The sequence below is a fragment of the Chelmon rostratus genome, chromosome 5, assembly GCF_017976325.1.
Source record: "Chelmon rostratus isolate fCheRos1 chromosome 5, fCheRos1.pri, whole genome shotgun sequence".
Classification (NCBI taxonomy): Eukaryota; Metazoa; Chordata; class Actinopteri; order Chaetodontiformes; family Chaetodontidae; genus Chelmon; species Chelmon rostratus.
The window spans coordinates 18,317,801-18,339,979 of record NC_055662.1 but is presented as its reverse complement, the minus strand read 5'-3'; the positions used below and the strand labels follow the sequence as shown (position 1 = coordinate 18,339,979).

The 22,179-nt window shown below is 43.3% G+C and overlaps 2 protein-coding genes across 2 annotated transcripts in view; both read left to right on the top strand.

Moving 5' to 3' along the window:
* grid2 (glutamate receptor, ionotropic, delta 2) overlaps positions 1-12,825 on the top strand; it is a 478,236-nt gene extending 465,411 nt beyond the window's left edge. The window contains exons 15-16 of the mRNA XM_041937698.1: positions 1,419-1,659; positions 12,367-12,825. Of these exons, the coding sequence (XP_041793632.1) occupies positions 1,419-1,659; positions 12,367-12,825 (700 nt within the window). The remainder of the gene's footprint in view (positions 1-1,418; positions 1,660-12,366) is intronic.
* A 6,931-nt stretch (positions 12,826-19,756) lies between these two features.
* On the top strand, positions 19,757-21,961 carry atoh1a (atonal bHLH transcription factor 1a). Its single transcript, XM_041937857.1, has 2 exons — positions 19,757-20,027; positions 20,295-21,961. The coding sequence occupies exons 1-2, from the start codon at positions 19,757-19,759 to the stop codon at positions 21,131-21,133; spliced, it is 1,110 nt and encodes a 369-aa protein (XP_041793791.1). The 3' UTR covers positions 21,134-21,961.
* Positions 21,962-22,179: the final 218 nt, after the last annotated feature.

Here is a 22,179-nt window from a genome sequence, read left to right as displayed (position 1 = left end):
TCTTCTTTTCTCCTCTATTTCCATTCCTTCCCATCAGTTGCAACCACAGCTGGCATTTTAACCATGTAGCTACCCAGTTCCTACAGCTCAGCAGAACCCCGGAAGTGATAAGAGGGTGTCCCTAAATGAGAGTGACGTGGTTAAGGGATGACGTGCTGAATCTGTTGAGCTGAATAACATTAAAATGAGCCATGTTTTTTTTTTTTTTCCAGCTATTCTGGATGGAATTAATCATGTAAACTGTCTACAGGGCTCATTTGCATTTCTTGATTGATTTCAGTCCATTTGCGTATTCCGTATGAGGAGAAAATGAAGATGAGAGATGGGCACTGTCATTCATATCAGCATGCTGTCATTGAAATTGGAGGCGTTTGCCCCCAGGAAGTTCTGCGGATAATTGCAAACATCTGTCTCTATGCACATATATGTGTGTTTGCATGGCCATGCATGCAATCAAGTTTGTGACTTTGTTCATGTGCATCTGCCCTGTTGGTGTTAGCCAGTGTGGTGGCTTAGTGTATCTATGAGGGATTATTTGCATCTATTTGTTGTCTGTGTTTGTGTGTTTATGCCTATGAGGGAGGTATATGTATAAACATGCACACCCACACATTCCCAGAGTGCCTTTTTCCTCTTTGTCTCTCCCTTTCCATGTGCCCTTCTCTCCTCCATCGCCTGTTAAATATCCAGCCGAATGCTAGCAGAGCCTCTGTACGCCTGTCTGTCTGTGTGTGTGCAGCTCTCCACCAAACCAAAACGAACGACCCAGTTAAATAATAAGCTGAAGGCTAACAGAGGGACCCCATCAACCTCTGAGCTGTATCCTCTCTGAAGCCATCAATCGTGGGACTAAAGCGCGGCTGCATAATGACATTGTGGCAGTGTACTCGCGCTGTGCTGCAAAACATATTAATGTTAGCCATAATGAGTTTGACAGCCCAATATGGTTGTCAGGGATCAGGGAGGATTTTCACTGGCAAACACTGCCCTCAAATGGAGCAGATGAGTTATAGCAACTGCAGTAAAAGCTGCAGTGTTGTCAGGGTCTGTGCAATTGACTTGAGCTAATATCTTTCATTCTCCATGACTGTTTTTAGGCATTTTGTTTTTCTTATCTGGAAAATGACACTCAGACGCCATCAGCTGTCACACGTAGTAACAATGCTCATTCTGGACAGTGTAATCTTACTCTTCTGAATGTTGCTAGCTTGTTGCTCATTCATGCATCTAAACATTCATTCATGTATGTCTGCCTCTTCATGTATGCTTACTGTTTGTGCTGACCTCCTTCAACTTCCAGAAACTTGGAGTTACAAAAAACAAAGATTTGTAAACTATCTGATTTCACATTAGAGGACTGATATGTAGGCTAACATTGCTCTATGCTCACATGCTCGTGTGTCCTACTTTTATCCTAGAATCCTGGAGCTCCAGCAGAACGGGGACATGGATATACTGAAACTCAAGTGGTGGCCCAAGGACAGCCCCTGCGACCTCTACAGTTCGGTCCAGACACGACAGCGCGGGAACGCCTTGGACATCCACAGCTTCGCTGGCGTTTTCTGCGTCCTAGCAGCCGGAGTGGTTCTCTCCTGCCTCATTGCCATGGTGGAGAGCTGGTGGTCACGGAGGAAGGGATCCAGGGTCCCCTCCAAGGAGGTAGGGACATTGATGGGTGACTCAGAGGGGAACACAGGGAGTTTTAGGGCCCACAATGGATCCCAAGTAAAATAAAGTAAGAGTGGGCAGATGACGATGGGACTGATGATGGATTTAGCTTATGGGTTGCAATTACTTGATGCAAATTTTAGACTTTGTGGCCAAGGGTGAAAAGATGAAAAAACTCCACCAAGTCAGGATGCATGAGGGAGAGAGATATGAGGTCTTCTTCATGATGGAGTTGGGACACTGACAGCATCTGAAACCTCTTAAATCCTCCCTTGTTCACAATGTCACTTCCCCAGAACTAAATTTGCACACATGCAACATCAGCGATACTATCCTGATAGCACATGCACATTCTGTCAAAAAGAATCCTGGAGGTGCTCCATTAGATCTCCAGTGATGTAACTGCCATTGATCTTTGCATATTTTTGTGTATATAAATCTAGTAAGGGAAAGAAAGGTCAAACAGGACAGGTTATAAAGCATCCTGTCATGTCGCTAATTCTGATTGCTTGCGTAATTAAAGCTACATTCAAATTGCAAATTGCAATCAAAATTATTGAGCAAAGAGATATTCTCGTCTTACTCAAGTGTTTTTCCTTCTCAGTCCTCATTAGTTGATCTAAAGTACAATTTATACTGATGCCAAATAAGATATGTAACATTAGCTGTGGCATCATATTAGATGGCCCGGGTGACATATCCATGATTCACATACATACATTATACACACATAGTGGGGGAGTTTAGGCACTGTGAATGAGCTGATGTGGCTGCATGTCATCAAAGTGAAAACACACACTCTCCCAAGACCCCTTTGCATTGTACCCACACAAAAAAATCTCTTTCCAGCCTGACAATGCATAATCACAATCCAGATCCTCAGTATGGATAATTCAGTAGCATTATTCTACATTTATCCAGTAATGTATTCAGTCGTCTGCTACCGCTGGTGTCCTGCATAATCTCACCTCTTTCTTTTCATGTTTTATTAATACTATTTTGATGGTGTCGATTAATTCAAACTGAGGCAAATGCGTCAGTGTCAGCAGGGTAATCAACCACTTATTTTTTCAGAAAAGTGAATGTTTGGGAGAAAAGAAGACGCTGGCAACGTTAAAAGCAGAATACAAAAACAGCCTGAGGGCCTGTTGGAATGCTGCAGTGTGCCTTGACCAAGGCAGAGTCAGAAACACTGACTCACAATATTAAACATGGATATTTATACCAGCGTTCTCTCCAAAACAGTGGCAACACTCCACCTCGTAAATTAGCAGCAGCGCCCTGTGAAATATCCAATCAGCCTATGTGCGGTTGATCACCTCAGCAGGGATATCATTTGAGACAATCAAAGTGGCTCTGCCAACATCTTCCCCTTGTAGAAACCCTGCAGTCTGTTGTGATGCGCTGGCTTTGTTTGCTCCTCCGTAGACGAGAATGGTAACATCTTCAAAGAAAGCCCCAAATGGCAACTTGTATAGTTGCGTTTCTATTAACGGATTGTAAGTACACAAGCTCAGGCCCTTTTCACCAGAACGTAACAGAGTGCTAGCCATTGTTACAACCTCTCCATTTCAGTCGCTGTTTTATCCACAAAGGGATTTGACAAGCCTTCCAATTCAACCTCCAGCGCCACCCCACCTCGCCTCCTCCCATGCCTACTGCTATGTTTATCAAAACACAGAGGGAGAAAGTGTTCAACTAAATAACTTTCAACAGAACTGTGAAATTGCAGCAAAGTGTAGCAAATCTGGAATGCAAAACATGCCTCTGATGAACTGAAAGAAATGTAATTATGTGTGAAATAATATTTTCACTTTTAGTTTAGAGTTAATTATTTATGTGTTGGTAACAAATTAGGCATGAGGCAGCACAGATTCATTTTAGCAGAAAACATTTTTGCCATCAGGTAAATTACTGCCATTTGATAAAGGCAGGCTAATCTTAACTTGTGGACAATGGTTTCTGAACCTATTATTCAACTTCCAGCCCTTAGAATCATGAGACCTATTCACTATTAATCAGACAATAGGTGTTCTAAATGGTTTACCATAGTGTGTTATAGATATTGTTGCCTGGTTACCAAAATGAGCTTTAATGGGGGAAAAAGGTTGGCCATTACTCTAATTAGGACTGTCTGAGTGATCTCTGCATGACTCTGACTACCAGAAACCAGTAAGAAAAGCCTGTCCCATCTCCTTAATCTTTGGTGTCATGCTAATTTAAAGTTCCACCAAGAATAAATTAGAAAAGATGACAAAAAGATGGGAATGGAAATTGTTGCTCTACCCTGGATGATTTAGTGTCGGATCAGGTTACTTTTCATGATAAAAGACTGATAACACCAATCATCTGGAAAGTAATTTAGAGGAAAGTTTCAACATGAAAACTCGATGAACCACAGGTTCCAAATGATTAAATGAGCTGCTCCTGGTCGAACATTGATCCATTATCTCGGATTATTGCATTGCTACATCACTACAGTTTTTCGCTTTTGGGGTAAGATGTCTTGTACTCAGAAATTGTCAATGAACTGTCCCGAGGGATAGTAATGATGTGACCTGAGTGGCTGTGGCATCTTTTACATTAAAGACAGAAATACTTGTAGGTATACGACAAACAAAACTGAAATGGGTTTGTTTTGCACTCAATTAGGTGAATTAATTGATGTGCCTTATCAGCTATGACCACTGTAGTGTAAACAGGCTTGTTTCACAAACTACTTGGAAGTTTCACACAGCTCTGTTGACTGCAGTCCAATACACCACCTGCAAACTGCTTGCAACTGCTCAACAGCAGCAAGTGATTTGATCACTTGTCGTCTGAGCTGTTTGCTCATTGATTTATTTAATTGTTTAATTTTGCTTGCGCTCCGTGTGGATTCCTCTTTCCTCTTTAGAAAGTGAATTAGTTTAAGGCTAGACTTGCAGGAGCTGTAAAGTCACATGCAGACTCCTCCTATCTCAATCAGCTTTCCACGTGCACGATCCCGGTGCATCTGGCCTGATGTGCAATTAAACTGGCTACAAGCTGCAGTGAGAATAGAGCAACATGTTCAGCAGCCGACTGAGTGCGGTTCAGTCTTCTTAGGCTTAATTTAGTTTCTTTGATATGGCTCTCTCTATATATATGTATTTACTGTCCATGCTCCCGCCTATCATGTAGAGATCCAATAGTATGATTAAAACAGAGAGTATACATCTCTCTGTGGATTCTGTGCCTAAGCAATCAATAATAAGAAACACAGTCATCAATTCTGAGACCCAGTCAGGTGAAACCACATTGCTGCTCCCAGCTCAGCCAGAAATAGGTCTGTTAAACATGTTGGGTCACAAAATAACATTTATAATAATGTCTGGAGGGTCCGACATTATATGCTGCAACACCGGCACCCGACTAACATTTTGTTCTTGATCAGGCAGCAACGCTGACAGACACACCATATACCCCCTACCTCCAGCCCCCTGCTCAGTTACCAGCTTTAATCCGTCATTCAGATCAGTAGTCATGTCTGCCACCGAGCAGCCACAAAGACACCAAACATTAGGTTGAACCCAAAGTCATGTTAAGCACAGTGTGGTTCAACTGCAGCACACACAAACACACACGCCCCCCACCATCTTCATTAGCCACTAAGAGCAGCCAGTGGAATCAGCCCCTGACTGAGCGCAGGAGTGGCGTCGCAACAGTGAGCAGGAGGGACAGCAGGGATTTAAACGGTGATAGTCTTTGATTCTCTGTGTAGATCTTGTTCGAGGTTTTGCATAACAAACCGTCAGGCAGTAACTGACATATGGAAATCACGATTAATGATTTAGAAGTTGCAAATGGATGACAGGGTGCACTTCGTATGTATGTATCTCCAGTCAATGATTATGCTCTTTTTAGTCCAGTGATTCATTGAGTGATGATAAAAGCGGCCTGTGCTTTTCAAGTTACTTGGTTTCCTTATGCTTAGAGCAACATTTTGTTTGAATACAAATCAAAACAAAGCATTGGGCTAGCAGTGGGAGCACAGCGATGGGAGATCCAACTAAAGTGCAAAGTAATATTTCATCATTAGATTATCCCCTTTTGTGCTTCCATGGTGAAAATGAAGTTGGCTCAGTCAGCCGTAGTTGTTTTTGATAGATGACCCCTGACATGTATCCTTCACCCAATCAAAGCATTGAGCTATTGATTTCTGTTGGTGTAGCTCAAGGTTGGCTCAGAGTAACCACTGAACCTCAAGGGCTCAGTATGCTTCAAACAAAGTGCTTGTCGGATCATCAAACAGCGTCTGAAACCTCCTGCACCCACTGCTCTCTGGCTGGGGATGGCTGCATCCGACAATTTTTGGAACTTTCCGAACCAGCAATTCGGCAAGCGCGCCCACCTCACCCAGTGAGTGGCCAGGTGTGTGGGGGTGAGAGAGTAGGCAGAATGTGAACTTCTCTCTCAAGCTCTCTATTTTCATTGCTGCTTCAACTGCTGCCATCACTTTTCATGTGTACAACACGAGCACAACAACATGGAGGCCTTTGAGGAGACGTGGTTTTCTGACGCTGTTTTGCCTTCGGACTTTGGACAACACGTCGAGCAAATTTTTTTCTTTCAAGGATAAAACCAACAACTTGTCAGTAAAAGCAACTTAAAAATGCAACTCACCTCATCAAAGTTTTGCATAAGGCTGAGATATTCCTTGTTATTTCTTTCTATAATCATCCTGTCACATGTAAAAACAGCAGGACTACCAAACTCAGATCTCAAACCATCTGTGCATAATTTTTCCAAGTGGGCGACCAGCTGCAAAGATGGTTGCTGAGAAGCGAGTAGGAGAAAAGTCAAGCTGGGACCACTGCAGCATGTCCTGACTCAGTGGAGGAAGGAAGACAAATTTAAGTCAACTTCAAAGCAGCTAATTAGATAAACTGCATATGTTGCATTTTTATCGACCGGGGAAAACTCTGCCCCTGCATGCAATTTGGCCTTAGTCATGGCCAGTGGAGTAAGTCTAGTGTATTTAATGTCATCCAACTTCCTTAAGTTAAATTAATAAAGTGAAGCAAACCATAAAGCTTGTAATTAACTCCGCTAGACACCTCGTTCTCTGTCAGTTTAAATGAAGAACTCGTTGGCCTCTGTCTTGCTGTCACAGTGAATGTTAGCACCACTTGAGACCACCACACTGAGCCAAGATAATGCAGATCTCTTTGCATATTTGCAAGCTTCGGATAAAATAGGAAAGCCTGGTGACCCACTCTTTATGCGTGGGTCTAGAAAACTTGGCTTAGCAAGATACATTGGCACGAGGAATATGAATTGGGAGTGCAGACTTGGCATGAGGACTCTACTCCCAATGCCCCACTCCAACGCAGTGAGGTACCGTATTGTGATAGACAGATTTAGGCTTATTGTGTAAGCTAATACCAGCCACATAGTGATTTGCATGGTTTTCTGCACTATTATGAGTTTAATATTCCATTTGAACCACCATTAAAACCACAGTGTTGCATGGAACATTTTAAAAGAGCTTGCATACTGTCCGATCTAACTCTCCTCTTGGCTTAATCTAAAATGAGAAAGTGCACAAACGTGAAATGGACTGAAGCGTATTGAGAGCAGTTTTGTCACTGGGTTGGTTGAATAAGACCTGTGGGTTATCAATTCAAAGGTACACTGACAGTGCTGATCATTTCTAATTCGAAGATCAATAGACTCACCCTCATTTGTCCTCCCCGAAGATGACAAACAGCTTCCCCAATATGGCCGCTCTTGCAGTATCACACGCACTCTCACCTGCATGCAGACACTTTATCATTGCCTCACATTTAGCGCGCCTCTTCCGTCATGCCAGGCTTGTGTCAGTATAACGAATGCTCAGACTTTGTGTCAGATATGCCATATCATGAACCCATGAATGCAAGACATGCGTTTGTTCGGCTTTGTTATAAACATGCTTCATAAGCCCCGGTGGTTTTCAGCTCATCGCCGTCCCCTCTCCCACTGGCGGCAGCCAAGGATCTTACTCTCAACGACACGCAACTCAAGATGGATGCGGTTCACTTCAAACCATTAAATACCGGCACCGATCATGACTACGCTCATCCATCAGACTGTGACCAAAACACCATCCCCACCTGCCACACATACACACACACACACATGCTTCCTGCATACATGAAAACCCACAACCCGCTGTTCAAACTCTAATACAACTAAGCTGTGTTTGTGTCTCTGTGTTTCTTATACATACTAAAACATAATTACATACTCTACATGTCTGTACATGCCTTTGCATTCATACTGTATGCTGTAACGCTGTGGTAGCTGCTTTTGACTGTGGGCTTTATGTCAGTGTTTGTGTTTGTGCTTTGGTTCTGTGTTGTGGAATGGCTGACATCTTTATCTACGAGTCTGCTTCTCGTGAACAGTTTGCTACCTACCGGGCTTATACACCCATGCACTCACAAATCCAGACATCGTTCACGCATTAAAGAAATGAATGATGACAACAGGGCACTACAGTTCTTATATCATGAATATATTCCATTCGGTGACACATAAATATGCATTTTACCTACATTTTTGGAAATTAGTCATCTTCCTCTGTATTGCTACTCTTTTACTGTGCTCAGAAGCATCCAAACTCATTCTGGGTTGGTGCCTGGGTATGTTCATAATGATAGTGCTGTGGAATCTATGGAAAAATGGTGTCTTTAACACTGCTTTGGAAGCTAGTCAAAAAATTTGACATCTTGATTCTATTGATAAGCTATGTCCAGATGAGTGTCTGAGGCCCATTTCATTCATAACAGGGCGGCTGTATTGCTTTACCCTTTTTTGGCCTATATATGTTCTACCAGAGGTTTGTATGGAGGAGTTCTGTCATTGGAATCAAATGCATCTCCAAAAGGTCAAAAGTGAGACTGACTAATAATGCTGCTTATTGACAGAACAGAAATAATTGTCATTGTCAGAACTCTTCCATAATGGTAACATCTGTGGTTTTGACCATGTCTGATATTTCGCATAATCCATAGATTTAGCATGAGAAGAGCGGGCACTTCCTTGTGTATCATCCTCTTTGGTACACCCAAAACAGCTGAGCTCTTCGAAGTTTGTGGTTCGGATGGGAATTGCCGGCCTACTCGTTCTAACTCTACATAATGATCTGTCTCACTGTGGCTCAAAGCTCTCATATTGCCTTTTTGTTTTGTTTTTGTAGATAAGTACTCTGTGTTGAGGGGTGTAGCGGGCGAGGGGGAGAGAGGGAGAGAGCAATACAAAATGGCATTTAAACATCTCCCCTTTCCAGGTATATAACGACTGTGTGAATGTCTCTCTGAGGACACAACACAGAACGACCTGCTTAACTTGTGTGTGCTGACTGACTGCCATGTCTTTCTTCTCGCTCACCCCCCACCCGTCTGTCTCTCCAATTGACTTCTCTCTCTCTCTCCTCCACCTTGCCACCCTTCCATCTGCCTGATCTTGTCTGTCACTCATCCCTCCTCTGTCTCCGCCCGTCTGACGTTTATCTGCCTGTGTGTCTGCCGGTGTGTCTGTTTGGCTTCTTTTTTTTTCTGGCTTGTTTGAATCTTCCCACTCAACTTGCATGCACACAAACACACAAACACATTTATATGAATTACTCCACATCTCTCTCCCATCACCCTCTCACTCTCTCCCTCCCTCCCTCTCTCTCTCTCTCTCTCCTTCCTTTTTCTCGCACATCACACACACTCACACCAGACGCAGGCAGATGGCCCATCTGCCAGGCAAGCTGCCGATCCGTGCCCTCACAGCCCCAACGAGCACCCTCTTGCCCTGGGCGGTCAGACCCAGAACCAGACCCCCAACACCGCCAACACCACTGTCCCCACCGCCACCCATTACCAGCCCCCAGCATGCTGCGACATTCCCTGCGCCCTGATCGTGCAGCACTCCTACGAACCCACCAACCCCTCCGAGCTCGCCCCCAAAATGAGAATGACCACCTTCACCACCTCACCTCCCACCCCAAGGTTATACATACAATAGAGGATAAAAATAAATCTTTGGTTAGTAATGCTTGAAGATAGATGCTATTTGACATGCCATAATATATGAATGATAATGTACCAAGAGAAATGATGGACATCAAGGAGCAGGACTCAAACTTTGGTGTTCACAGAGGAGCAAAGCTCTCTGCTGGAAGCAAGTGTACCTCTTTCAAAATCGTTTATATACCTGGCATGGTGCCAGTTCACTATGTGTGCAATGATGCCTTTCAGCCATTAGAGGGTGTTGTCTCTCTATTTAGAGGCAAATAGAGCTTTATCTGTGACTAGACATCACAGTTACATACTCTTTAAAGTTATATGTGCGGGTATATCCCTGCAATGGAGTGTTTATTTTATGTAACATAGAGATTTTTTACAAAACCTCATAGTAGAAAGTGAAGCCAAGAACCCTTTTTTAGTCTAAACTTGGTTTTGTCGTCCAAAATAAGGCCTTTGCATAACACAATAAATTACAGATGTATATTTACATTTCAGACTAGATGTATTGTTTTATCTATGTCAGTATAGGTCGTTATCATTTGGGTGATGGTGTTGACTCTTCTGTAATACAGTGGGCGTTATAATGGAGGAAAACATTGCACCTTCCATCACAGTAATACAAATGCACTCAGGCCCTGCCGCTTTTCCTTGCCTCAGCCCCTTTCGGTCACTCCTCATAGCTACCCATTAGTCTCCTTTCACAGACAGCCGACTGACCATTTGTGATTCACTCTTCTCTCTCACTTCTCGTCATTTCTTTGATACCAACTCTACCCTTTCGATACCCCCTCCCTCTAACGTTCAGTGTGTGTATGATAGTGTCACGACAAACATTAGCGCCCCCTCGTCCTCTCCTTCCTTCCGCTGTCCCTTCCTTAGATGGCAACCAGGGGGCACCGCTGTCGGTCCCCTCTGTCCGTGAGCTACATACAGTAGGTCCAGAGCCCCCTCCAGACCCCCCAGACCTGAAGGACACGGTCAGTAACTCTGTCTTTACCCCTAGTAATGTGACTCCCTTCCTCACAGAACCCTGTTTGACTTTACTCAAACAATATTTCCATGAAGTGTAAAACACCAAAATTACACCTAAAATAATGTGACCCCCCCTCCACACACACCTCCCACCACCTACCTCTGAGACTCGTACCATCCGCAAAGCTCGAGAAGCACATTGCCATGTGTGTTTGTGTGTGAGAGTGTGTGTCTGTGTCTGTGTATGTTTGTCTGTGTGTGTGTGTGTGTGTGTGTGTGTGTGTGTGTCTGTGTGTCTGTGTGTCTGTGTGGCAAAAATTTCAAAAAAGTTTTGGAAACTCTCTCCAACACCTTTCACCTAGACCTTCTCCTCTCTATATCCACACCTCATTCATTGCAAACCCAGCTCCGTTGCACCACCCTTCCCTATCCAGTAAAAGCATGACAACACCTCTCACTAAGTGTCACCATCCTTTAGACTATGTGGATAAGTTATTTACATGTGAATATAGTCCAAATAAGTTTCATTTAACTTATACTGTAAGTTAAGTTAAAGCTTAAGTTAATGTCTGTGCTTCGTCTTAAGGTGGAATTGTTAAGGCTGTCAAACACTGTTTGATAGACGTTACATAAGCTTTTCTATGGTGCAGTCGATAAATAAGGCATAAGAGCTGAATTGTATGTGGCCTGGAAAAAATTCTCTTGAAAATGAGATGTCAGTCTCAATGTGAATTTTTTTGGCATGATGGCCAGAATGAACGAGAAGCAGGAAAGTTGTTATTTTTCTATTTATATTTCATTCATATCTCTATTCTATTTATTATATCGACAATAGCGCCCAGCACCCTGGAATCGCAGAGCACACAGCATGATGGCGGCGTGCTTTCTGTGTGTATTCCAGATTATCTGCACTCCCTTAAAGACCTTGTAGAAGTGTGTGTATGTTTCTCTCCTGACCACAGCTCAGAGTGTGCTTCTCTATCCTTCCCTCCATTTTTTCCCCTCCTCTCTTTTTGCTCTCCCTGCTTCCTGTCACGTCCATGATACCCTGTGACCATCGAACATTTCCTCATTACTTTTAATTTCGTGTCACGCTCAACTCTCATTGTCACACTTAATTGTTGCAATTAAATTAAACTTGATTTTTGTTTTTTTTTATCATGCCAAAACTTTTTCTTTGGCCACATGCACGCCATGTTGCCCTCATCATTCCACCATGTGCGTTGTCCAACGGCCTTCCCTTCTTTCACTGTTATTCTTACTATCCATTTATATTGGTCGGATGGATGGCATCCCTGTTGCTGAATACAAATACACCCCATCCTTGTCCACTTACTCTTTTTCAAAATATATCCTCTTTGCACGTACTCTCCTCTGTTTCCTTCACTGTACTCTCCATTTCCTTACTCCTCAATTTGCATTACCCTCACTCCTTTTCCTTTACCTCCCTTCTTTCCTTTTCTTCCTTTATCCAACTTTCCTTGATTCATCCCTTTCATCTTACTTCTCGCCATCTCTCTCCTCCGACTCTCGTATCCTTCTCCTACTGTTCCCTCATCCCTCTCTCCTGTCTGTCCCTGGATCTTTCTGCTATCTCATCCTTTCTCATCCTTCCTTCCCACCTCACATTCTTCCCTTCTTCCATTTACCACCACCGCTTTGTCTTCTCCATCCTACTCCTTTCCCTGCCCCTCCCAACCTGCAGGACGATAAGGAGATCGACCTGGAGCACCTACACCGCCGGGTTAACAGCTTGTGCACCGAGGATGAAAGCCCCCACAAGCAATTCTCCACCTCTTCCGTCGATTTAACACCCCTTGACATGGATGCATTGCCTGCCGCGCGTCAGGCACTCGAGCAGATCAGCGATTTCCGCAACACCCACATCACCACCACCACCTTCATCCCCGAGCAGATCCAGACCCTCAGCCGCAGCCTCTCTGCCAAAGCCGCTGCTGGATTTTCTGCTGGTTTCGGTAGCGGTGGCGGCAGCGTCCTCCAGGACCACCGGACTGGCGGAGTTGGCCCTTTCAGGCAGAGGGCCCCCAACGGTGGCTTCTTCCGCAGCCCCATTAAAACAATGTCCTCCATCCCCTACCAGCCCACAGGTCCAGGACCCAACTTTGGATATGGCAATGATCCAGACAGGGGCACCTCTATATGAGGAGTTGCTAAGGATGCGGTTGGTTCAGGAGGAAGAGGAGGAGGTAGAAGAGAAGGAGGAGGCGAGGTGTCGAGGGTCGGTCATGGGATAGTAGAACAAATACAATATGGCTCAGAAGATAGAGATCCGTGTACATAGGAGTCTTTATGTTTTCAGTTTCTGCTTGGGTGTTTCCCGGGGTGTCCATTTTGTATGTGGAGAAGGCGAAGGAGGTGGAGGTCTGTTGGGGTTTCTTATCCTCCTGCAAACCATGCTGGTGAGGTGCAAAGAGGGAGGTGGGCGGGGGGCGGCTTGAATCTTTGCTTTATTGTTGTTGTTGTTGTGATTGTTTGGGGGATTATTTTGAGGGATATGTGTGAAAGGGGATCTCTTTTTATTGTTTCCGTTTTATGATATGAGGACTGCCTCATATAATGGAGATCTGCTGAAATGACCTGACTATTATTATCTAAACCCCACCTGGGAGGGTTTAGTTTATAGTACTCCAACCACAGGAAGCACTTCTGTTTACCTGTGAGCGCCAGGGCTGCCACTGGTGGATGACTGATGGTGTCTTTAGCCATCAAACAACTCCAGGGGGTTCACACTACTAAGCAATTATGGGGCAGTTATTTTATGAAGGCATATGTAACAATAGTTTTGTCTGTAGCCCTTGGAATACATACAGCAGCCCCTTGTAGTTTTGAAAAGGCCCCCTCTCCGTGGATATCTGAAGATTCCACTTCTCCAGTTTCTGCCTTTTCACGATGTGGGAGTCCAATCTGAGTTTTCTCTTCTCTGGTGTTGTTTTACCGATATCTGGGGTTCTAAATGTGTGATCATCTCGAAGACGGTCCACACGGTGGCCTGACTAAGACTTTGCAGCTGAACACGTGCAGACGCCATCATGGTGCATTGGTCTGGAATCTGCTGAAATGCCATGACAGTGCAACAATATGACACTGTAGAATCACCAGTTTGGTGTGTCGATCTTAAACTACTTCTGCCATTTTGGTGCATCAGCCTGAAACTGTTTTCACCATTCTGATGCACATTAAAGACTCTTTGTCAATCCCACTGCACTGTACCAGTGCCCACAGACCTGTAAGTGATTGTATGTAGATCTGACCTTTTCTCACCTGTACTGTGCTATCTGCTTTTCAAGTCAAGGTGAGATCCTCTAATCAGACTCTCAGAGGGATAGTAAAAAGGGATGATACAAAAAAACAACTTAAAGAAAAAAAAAACATAAAAGACAAGCCGAAAGACTTCAAAAAGCTTACGCTTATTATATGTCTTTTATTGAATTTTGTTTTTGGAAAAAATAGATTTTAATGCGTGGAATGTGTTTTGGTCAGGAAGTACAAAAAATAACATTGTTCTGAGCTGTCTACTTGTTTTCCTTTCTCTCAGCAAACTTTGAAAAACTGCTAAATGAGTGCTGTAGTCTCTGGTTTTGCATCATCAAGTCATTCAAACTTTCACTTTGGGTTTTTCTTTGTTTTGCTTAATTTAGTGCTGCCATGGCCCGGGTGTTTAAAAGATAAAAGCTCATTCTGTGAGGTCGTGCCATGTTCGAGTTCATCAGTCACTTCGTATCAGGTTCAAGTGGTGAAACGGAGTTTGTTTTGTGTTGAGGAGAAGCCATTGCAACAGCATCTTCAATGCAGGCCTTACGTGTCAACTCGCTAGCGGTACCCTCCCGACGACTCAAAGTATCACCGTGTACTGGAATCATTCTAGAGCAGCAAGTCAGTGGTTGTGCTTCAGGGTCATTGGAATGTCACGAAGAGTCAATGGCCATCGGAAACCCAATGGCTGCCTTTTATGAGATGAGTCCGAAATATACTTCTATTTCATATCTGTAATGTTAAGGGTACTGTTTATATAACTTCTTTTTTTTTCTTTTTAAAGTGCCAATTAATTAAAATGAGACCATTAAGGTGCATTTTGGGGTGGGAGAGGGGAACAGTACATTAAGAGCATTAAAGGAATATTTTGTGGATTAGGGGGCGGGGTGGTAAAATGGAACCAAATCTTTTTCACTAACACTGTATTAATAATTGATAATGTTAGTTGTTTAGAACAAGTTTTCAGTTTGTTATCTTTAAGAACTAAAACTGCAAAATGTTGTGCGTAGAGAACTCAGTCAAGCCACAGTGTTTTGAAGCAAGCATTCTTAGGCATTCTTTTCTTATATTAGGCTACAGTATGGCTATTGAATGACAAATAGGACACAGACATTTAAAAGGTTTTATTTAGTATAAATGAAAGAGACATTATAAAAATGTATATTTTACATGTTGATGCTATTTTTGTTTAACAAAAAGAAAAGAGTATATCATGACGAGCTTTAGCGTTGAGTTTAGCAGTCACATTACTGCGTTTGGTTTTCCCTTGTCCCGCCCATGGTCAACATAAACACATCAACACAAACTGCTTTTCTCATGTCATCCTGAGTTCATTTTATTATTTGCTGGCTAAATAACAAAAAGTGGCAAGTTGATTAAAAAGAAAGCATGCACAAACTTGCTCTTGCGCTATCTGTTAACATTTTTAATTTCATACATAGAACTACAGGATTTACTTGATAATTTTCAAAAATTTATGATGTACAGTATTTAATATAGGCCTATTTTGTTGTATGTGTTGCATATTATTCAAAAACTGAACAAACTGGGGCCTCTGTTACAAGTGGCAAAGCTTTCTGTGTATAATTTGTCTAATAAACAGGTTTTCTACAGTGGGATGGTATTTGTTGTTTTTGCTAATCTAGATCTATATACTGCATAAAATGTGGTACATTTCACAAATATAATGCAATACTCTTATGGGGCCCCACCCTCAAAACACAGCAATGACTTCTCAAAGTGAAGTTTTGTCTCATTAAATGTATTTTATCTTTTCTTCACTTCAAACATCTGTAAACTCCCAGAAAATAAAAAGATACAGGCACCTCACTACTGACCAACCTTTCAGAAAAGTAAAGTTTCACACTGAAGCTCCTCACACATAACAAGTGGTGATTTCTTTTGGTGAACAGAGGCAAAACAATCTGAAGAGAAAACTATGGAAAGTTTTAGAAAAGATGGTGAAATGTCTTCTCTCTGCAGTGTTCTGTGTTCTATCTTTTTTCCGGTGGAAATGGTTTCTAATTCTGGACAAGTCCCATCTTACTGGTAAGTTGACCCAGATACTGGTAAGTATTCATGCTTTGGTGAGTCTACAGCTTTACCTGCAGAGTTTTCGCATGGATTCTCCCCTCACTCTCTCTTTTATTTTATTATCATTACTTTATCAGCTTGTATCATTAAGAAACAAAGGACATCTGATTTGTTTGTGTGAAGAATGATAAAGAAAACATCTGTAATAACAACTAACCTTGCTTTTGGGGGGGTTATTGACTTGCATGTCACAGTGTTAATTTTGACCTTTCATTTATTCGAGCCAATTGATCCAAAACAAATACACCAGTAAAATTGATTAGCACATGCAGGATGTCATTTAACAATGAATTGGAACGGATGTCATTCCTTGTGGTACTTAATAGATTTAATGAGGGAGCGCTGGGTGTAGGAGTAAAGGAGTAAACACAATTTCCAACTACCATTTTGAAATGGGTTTGGGTTGATTTTATGTGTGCAATAGATTTTACGTTCAAGCATGAGCTAAGCTTTTGTGTCCTTCACTTCAAATAGGCCATCACTTCAAAGGCCTGTATACTGCTGTTAACAGCTGGATAGACACACTGCTGAGGATGACTGCTGTCAAGTTCAATGGAGCATTGCACTGCAGTTATCCATTTTAACCAGAGAGTGGCACTATTTAGCTCCACCGACTGCCAGAGGTCCCCCTGTCTCTCTCTCAGACATGACTCAGTTTGTGCTTTGCAGCAAGATGAATGACGGATATTGGCAAAAAAAATATTTAAAGTGAATGAAAGAAGTTAATCAGATGTTGATGGTGCTTTGAATCTAACTGGACACAAGTGAGCAACAACTAAGTCAGAGGAGAGACCAGACTCAACATCTTCACAGAGCTGTAATCATTGTCATGATTATCTTTTATTTTCCCCTACATTGAAGAGTAAACTTATACACTTGAAGTCATTCTGCCCTCCTTTATGATTGAGAGTTCACCTGCATTTAAAACGTCTTAATAGTTTCAGGGAAAAAGCAGCACCGACTACAGAAAGTTGTTAAGGGCACAACAATATAAATGATTTTTAGTATAGTGGAAGAGCTATCTAGATTTTTTTTTTTTTTTTTTTTTATACTTAAGTGAATGTCCTGCATTTCTAATTTTACTTAAGTAGAATGGCAGAAGTATTAGGAGCTAAATGTACTTAAGGTCTTAATCATACAGTATTGGATTAGTACTGATCAACATTTACTGTGTCAACATGTAAGTAGCATTAATTTTGCAGATAGGGGTGAATTTAATTGTAATATTTGAATGCATAATAATACATTATACTTTGTAGGTTAATTATATATTTTGTATGTAAAGTACGACATAATATTTTTACTACTAAGTTTTTAACAATCAAATAAGGTAGGGGAGTAAAAATGAGAACTGCAATATTTCGGTTTAATGACTGTCTAAAATAAATATTCAATAACTTTATGATCTTGATTTTGTCCCAAACTCAAAGTTTGGAGACAAGAAGAAAGTTTCCTTGTAGTTAATTTTAGAGCTTCAAAAACGTGTCCAGAACAGCATCATGGATTTGGTGAATTTGGGGAAGGCTGCAGTCAAGTTTTGAACTCCCTCACTCCAGTCTCGTGCCCGTCGCGCCCCGGTCTCCCAGGAGACGGGAATGAGAAGCGGCAGCACGCAGACTCCTCTCGCGCATTGGAATGGGCGCCCCCCCCCTCCCTCGAGGAGCCCCCCAGGCGTGACCAATGGAACATAGAGTCTCCATTGTGGCTGCGACACTTTAATAATCGCCAGCTACAATATCCAACCTGTCGGTAGCTTCAGGAGCCCGGCCCGGCCCGTTGGATGGGGGGCTTGTAGGTGGGAAGAGGGGGCGAACGCTCGGCGCCAGACCTCTAGCCTGCAAGACGTCCCCATGATGAATACATGAATAAAAAATAGAAAAGACTGATGTCGGGTTATCTCTGAAATTATAGGATTTCTTCCCACAAACTGTTTTTCCCACAATTCTGCTCGTTGGAGGAGGCTCGTCCACCAAAACCCCACATTTTAACGATTCAGAAGAAGTTCTATACATTTTATATATTCTATATATTTTTTATTTTAAAGTTGCCTCTTTAATAGTCTTGGCTTACTGCTTATAATGTCTTTTCCTTTGGTCTGAATTTTGTGATTAGGTCATTTAATGTTACCGACAAAACTGGGACTGCAGGGGTAGTAACAGGCAGGCCAACCTTGCCCCCCCCCCCCCCGGTCTTTGTGCCTCACACATTAGGCTACTGTATGCAGCATATAGCTGAGGCTGTATTCTCCTAAATAGACCGTGGCATATAGGTTAAATAGCCAGTTTCTACCCAGCAATTACCCCATTGTTCATTTCCCTGGTTAGACCTAAAGTTTGCATTTCACGAAGCATGGTTACTTTGATCAGTAGACTGCAGGTGGTTCCCTTAATAGCTCTAATTTGTCTAATTTGTGTCGCCTGAAGCAACACACTCTTTCCTTTCAACTTGTGTTCACAGCTGTTATTAAAATGTCCGATAAAGGTTTGAAAAATATAACTCCAAGGTGAATATTGGAAATAAGAAGTTGTCACAGCTTAAGTGCGCATCGTGTTCTGTGTGTGTGGATGTGTGTACACCTGTGTGTGCGTGCACGCGTGCGTGTTACTTTCTCCTCACGGCTTCCAGTTGCACCCGCGCGCCACATACAGCTCGTGTCAGTGCGGAAACAGTGTTGAGCGCGAGACCCCTGCTCATGTTTCCGTTCCCTGTGAAGCCCTTTTTACCGACAGGGCGTTCCGAGAGCTGGATCAAAAGGTTTTAGACCCGCTACAAAAGAAAAATGGAAACTGTAGATGATCTTAGAATGAATGAATTGACAATGAGCGCGCGAGCCCCAGGAGCCTTTTTTTTGGGGGGGGGGGGGCATCCTTTTTCTCCAGCTGACTTTTGGACAATTTTTACTTAGCCAAAGTTTGTTTGTTTTGTTTTTGTTTTTGTTTTGGTCACACTTTTCAAACTACACTTAAACTCTACAACTTCGTCCACGCACTACTGATGGATGAAATGCAGTTATTTTCTAAACTTAAAAATAATCTATACTGCTTGTATAGCTTGTATATGCTACCTTGAGGTGACCTGAGCAAAAATATTTTCTTTGAGTCTTACCTATTTATGACTGTGATAGGTGTATTGAACTGAGAAGAGTCAGGGGTTTCTCGTGAAAAAACGTTGAACTGATCGTGGTTTCACTGCTGCCAATGCACACAAACTGAAACGCAGCCATTACGCCGAGGATAACCCTTTCTGCTCCCTCTCCTTTCTTCCTCTCTCCCGCTGTCATTCCTGAGAAGACAGACACGCGGACAGGTAGGAATTCTGTCCTAGCTGCGCACGTCTCGCGCCGTCCACGCTCCTCACCTAAAACCGTCACCACCCCATGCACGTGCGTCCTGTGGGAGGTTCCCCTTACCTCCCTTGCGTTAAACACTCCTTAAATTGTAACGTTATCATAAACACTGCGGCTTCAGGGGGCCATAATCACCTCTCTCGGGCTTTACCAAGACTTCTCATTGGACGTCAACACGCGACCAGCGCGAGGAGGGGGGCTCCCAGACGCGTGCCGCTTTTTAAACCGACGCCGCGCCTTGAGACACCAGAGAAGGAGTTCCGCACGCGACAGTCGTATTTACACATTGCGACAGCACAGCAGTGCGTGCCTCCAACAACTTTTCCCCCCTAATATTGTTAGTCCGCTTAACTTTACTTACCTTTTGGGGCTTTTTGGAAACATGGATGTCCGAAGCGTGGAAGAGTGGAGCAAAGGCGCACGGGAGGTGGCAGTCCTCGACTCGCGGCAACAGAGCCCGAGAGTGGTGGAGAGGGGCGGAGAGCAGCAGCTCGAGGAGTCCCGCTACGAACCTGGACTGACGCTCGTGGACAGCGGCAGCGACCCACGCGCCTGGCTGGCTCTGGTGCAGCCTTCTGGCACCTGCGCGGCACACGCCACTTCACCCGACTACCTGCGGCACTCGCCCTGTTCGAGTACCGGCTCCTACCACGGTGAGACACGCTGCTTAGAAATGACATTCAGGACAACATTTCAAAGCAACATCACCTGCAGTGCACCATCACATACAGGGTAATTTAATGATTAGGTCGTTTTGCATGCACTGAGGGTCTCAAATAGGCATTTCTTTCCAGCAAAGTTTATTTTACACAATCAAGACATTTTTATGCGCTAGAAACAGACACATATAAGCCTATGTATGTGTTAAAGGCTGCTGTCAAGCCAGGCCAGGTCACTAAGTTGTTGTTTTCATTTTTCAGAAAGTGGCTCCCCGGAGTCCTCGGGCCATCCCAGCCCTCCCAGCTACAGAAAAACTGCCAAGAGCCCCTCCTCTTCTTCGCTCAAAGTCAGGGACCTGTGCCGTCTTAAAGGCACGGTCACCGGGTGCGAGGAGGACGCATCCACGAGACAGAGAGCCCCGTCCAGCAAGCCCATCAACGGGGTCCAGAAGCAGAGGCGCGTGGCCGCCAACGCGCGCGAGAGGCGGCGGATGCACGGGCTTAACCACGCGTTTGACGAGCTACGCAGCGTCATCCCGGCGTTTGACAACGACAAGAAGCTCTCCAAGTATGAAACTTTACAGATGGCGCAGATTTACATCAACGCGCTGGCTGAGCTGCTCCAGGGTCCGGTCTCCTCCAGCAACAGCAGCAACGACGTCGCAAACAGCAACAGCAACTCGCCAAAGTGTGACATTGTGTTGTCGACCGCCGCTGGTTTTGACGGGGCGAAGGACAGGGCTTCCCCGTCCCCTACAACCTGCAGGACAGCGGCGGCTGCGTCCGTCTCAGGTGGCAGCTTACCTGTCCACATCAGCGGGATGCCTTTCCGCTCCGCCTACGACGACGGTTCGTTTTCCGCCATGGTTGAAGAAGCGATGCGCTCGCCCTCTCCGCCGCCCTCCACTCGGGCAGGCAGCTCGCTCGCACCGGTCGGAGGGGGGAGGAAAGAGTCTCCCCGGAGCGACGGAGAGTTTTCCCCACACTCCCACTTCAGTGACTCGGATGAAATAGCGATGGAGCTCCACTCAAGTGAGGAAGACGACCTTTCAGAACTGAAGCTTCGCAGCCGCCACCACCACCACACTGTTTCTTTCTGAATGATTAGAAATAAAAAAAAAATAACAGACTATATTAAAGGTTCACTGTAGCCTACAGCAAAGTAATGTCCGTAAACCGTGTCAATCATACTCTGTTGCTCACAAAATGCATTTTAAGAAGATAGAAATTTGTGCTCCTTCAAAAAAAAGTCATGTTCAATTTTTAACAATAATTCTATTTTATCAACTTGTTGCATAGTCGAAACATTATTTTTTATGTGAAATAGGCCTAATTCGGTTCTGCCAATAGATGTATAGCCTATAATTTCCAGTTTCCCTGGAGACGTGGCTGGAAGACCCCTCTGCCATGTCGCGCGCAGCACTGCCATGGGTATCTCCCACGTTACTCCGACCAAAAATCTGTCTTCCGCAAAATCACAACTTTATGGATAATTGCTTATATTTGATAATGTAAAAAACAACAACATTTTTTGTAGCTACAATATCATTTTTGTTGTGATTTATGTTTTATTTGTCAATTTGTACGTATAATGTATTTTGTTTTACAACTTCAAAAGTTCATGATGTGCACTTTAAAAATACCTTTACGAGCCAGAGGCTTGAGAAATGCGACTTTTGTTTTCAAACCATAAACGATATTGTTTTGCTTTGTTTGCTAGTGTAGTACTGCCAATTCCATACAAATAGCCTATTTAATGTAGCCATCATTGCTGCCTTCTTTTGTACTTTCTTTTGTATCTTCAGATGAACTTGTGTGTCTTTTGCTTTCACTGGATGAGATTAATTGACATGTATTTATTGCTGATATTTTTCACTTGATTTGCTTTTTATAACTCCATAGTTAAATTTGCTGGAAGAAAAGCTATCTTTATGCCATTTATTGTTATGTTTAATGTAATTTGATTTTGGGAATAAAAAGGTAAATGAAAATGTAATCTTTCTTTGTCTCTGTTGTTTCCACGCGCCTTTCTATAATTGCAGTGTTAAAATCAAAATAAAGACATGCAATTGTTTTGTAATGACATTTTGATCATATACTTCCATCTAAAAGTTTTCCAGTAATGACAATAATAATAATATCAATG

Coding starts and splice junctions, on each gene's coding strand:
- atoh1a (XM_041937857.1), top strand. CDS start 19,757: ATGGATGTCCGAAGCGTGGAAGAGTGGAGCAAAGGCGCACGGGAGGTG. Junction 20,028..20,294: donor GAGTACCGGCTCCTACCACG/GTGAGACACGCT, acceptor TTCATTTTTCAG/AAAGTGGCTCCCCGGAGTCC.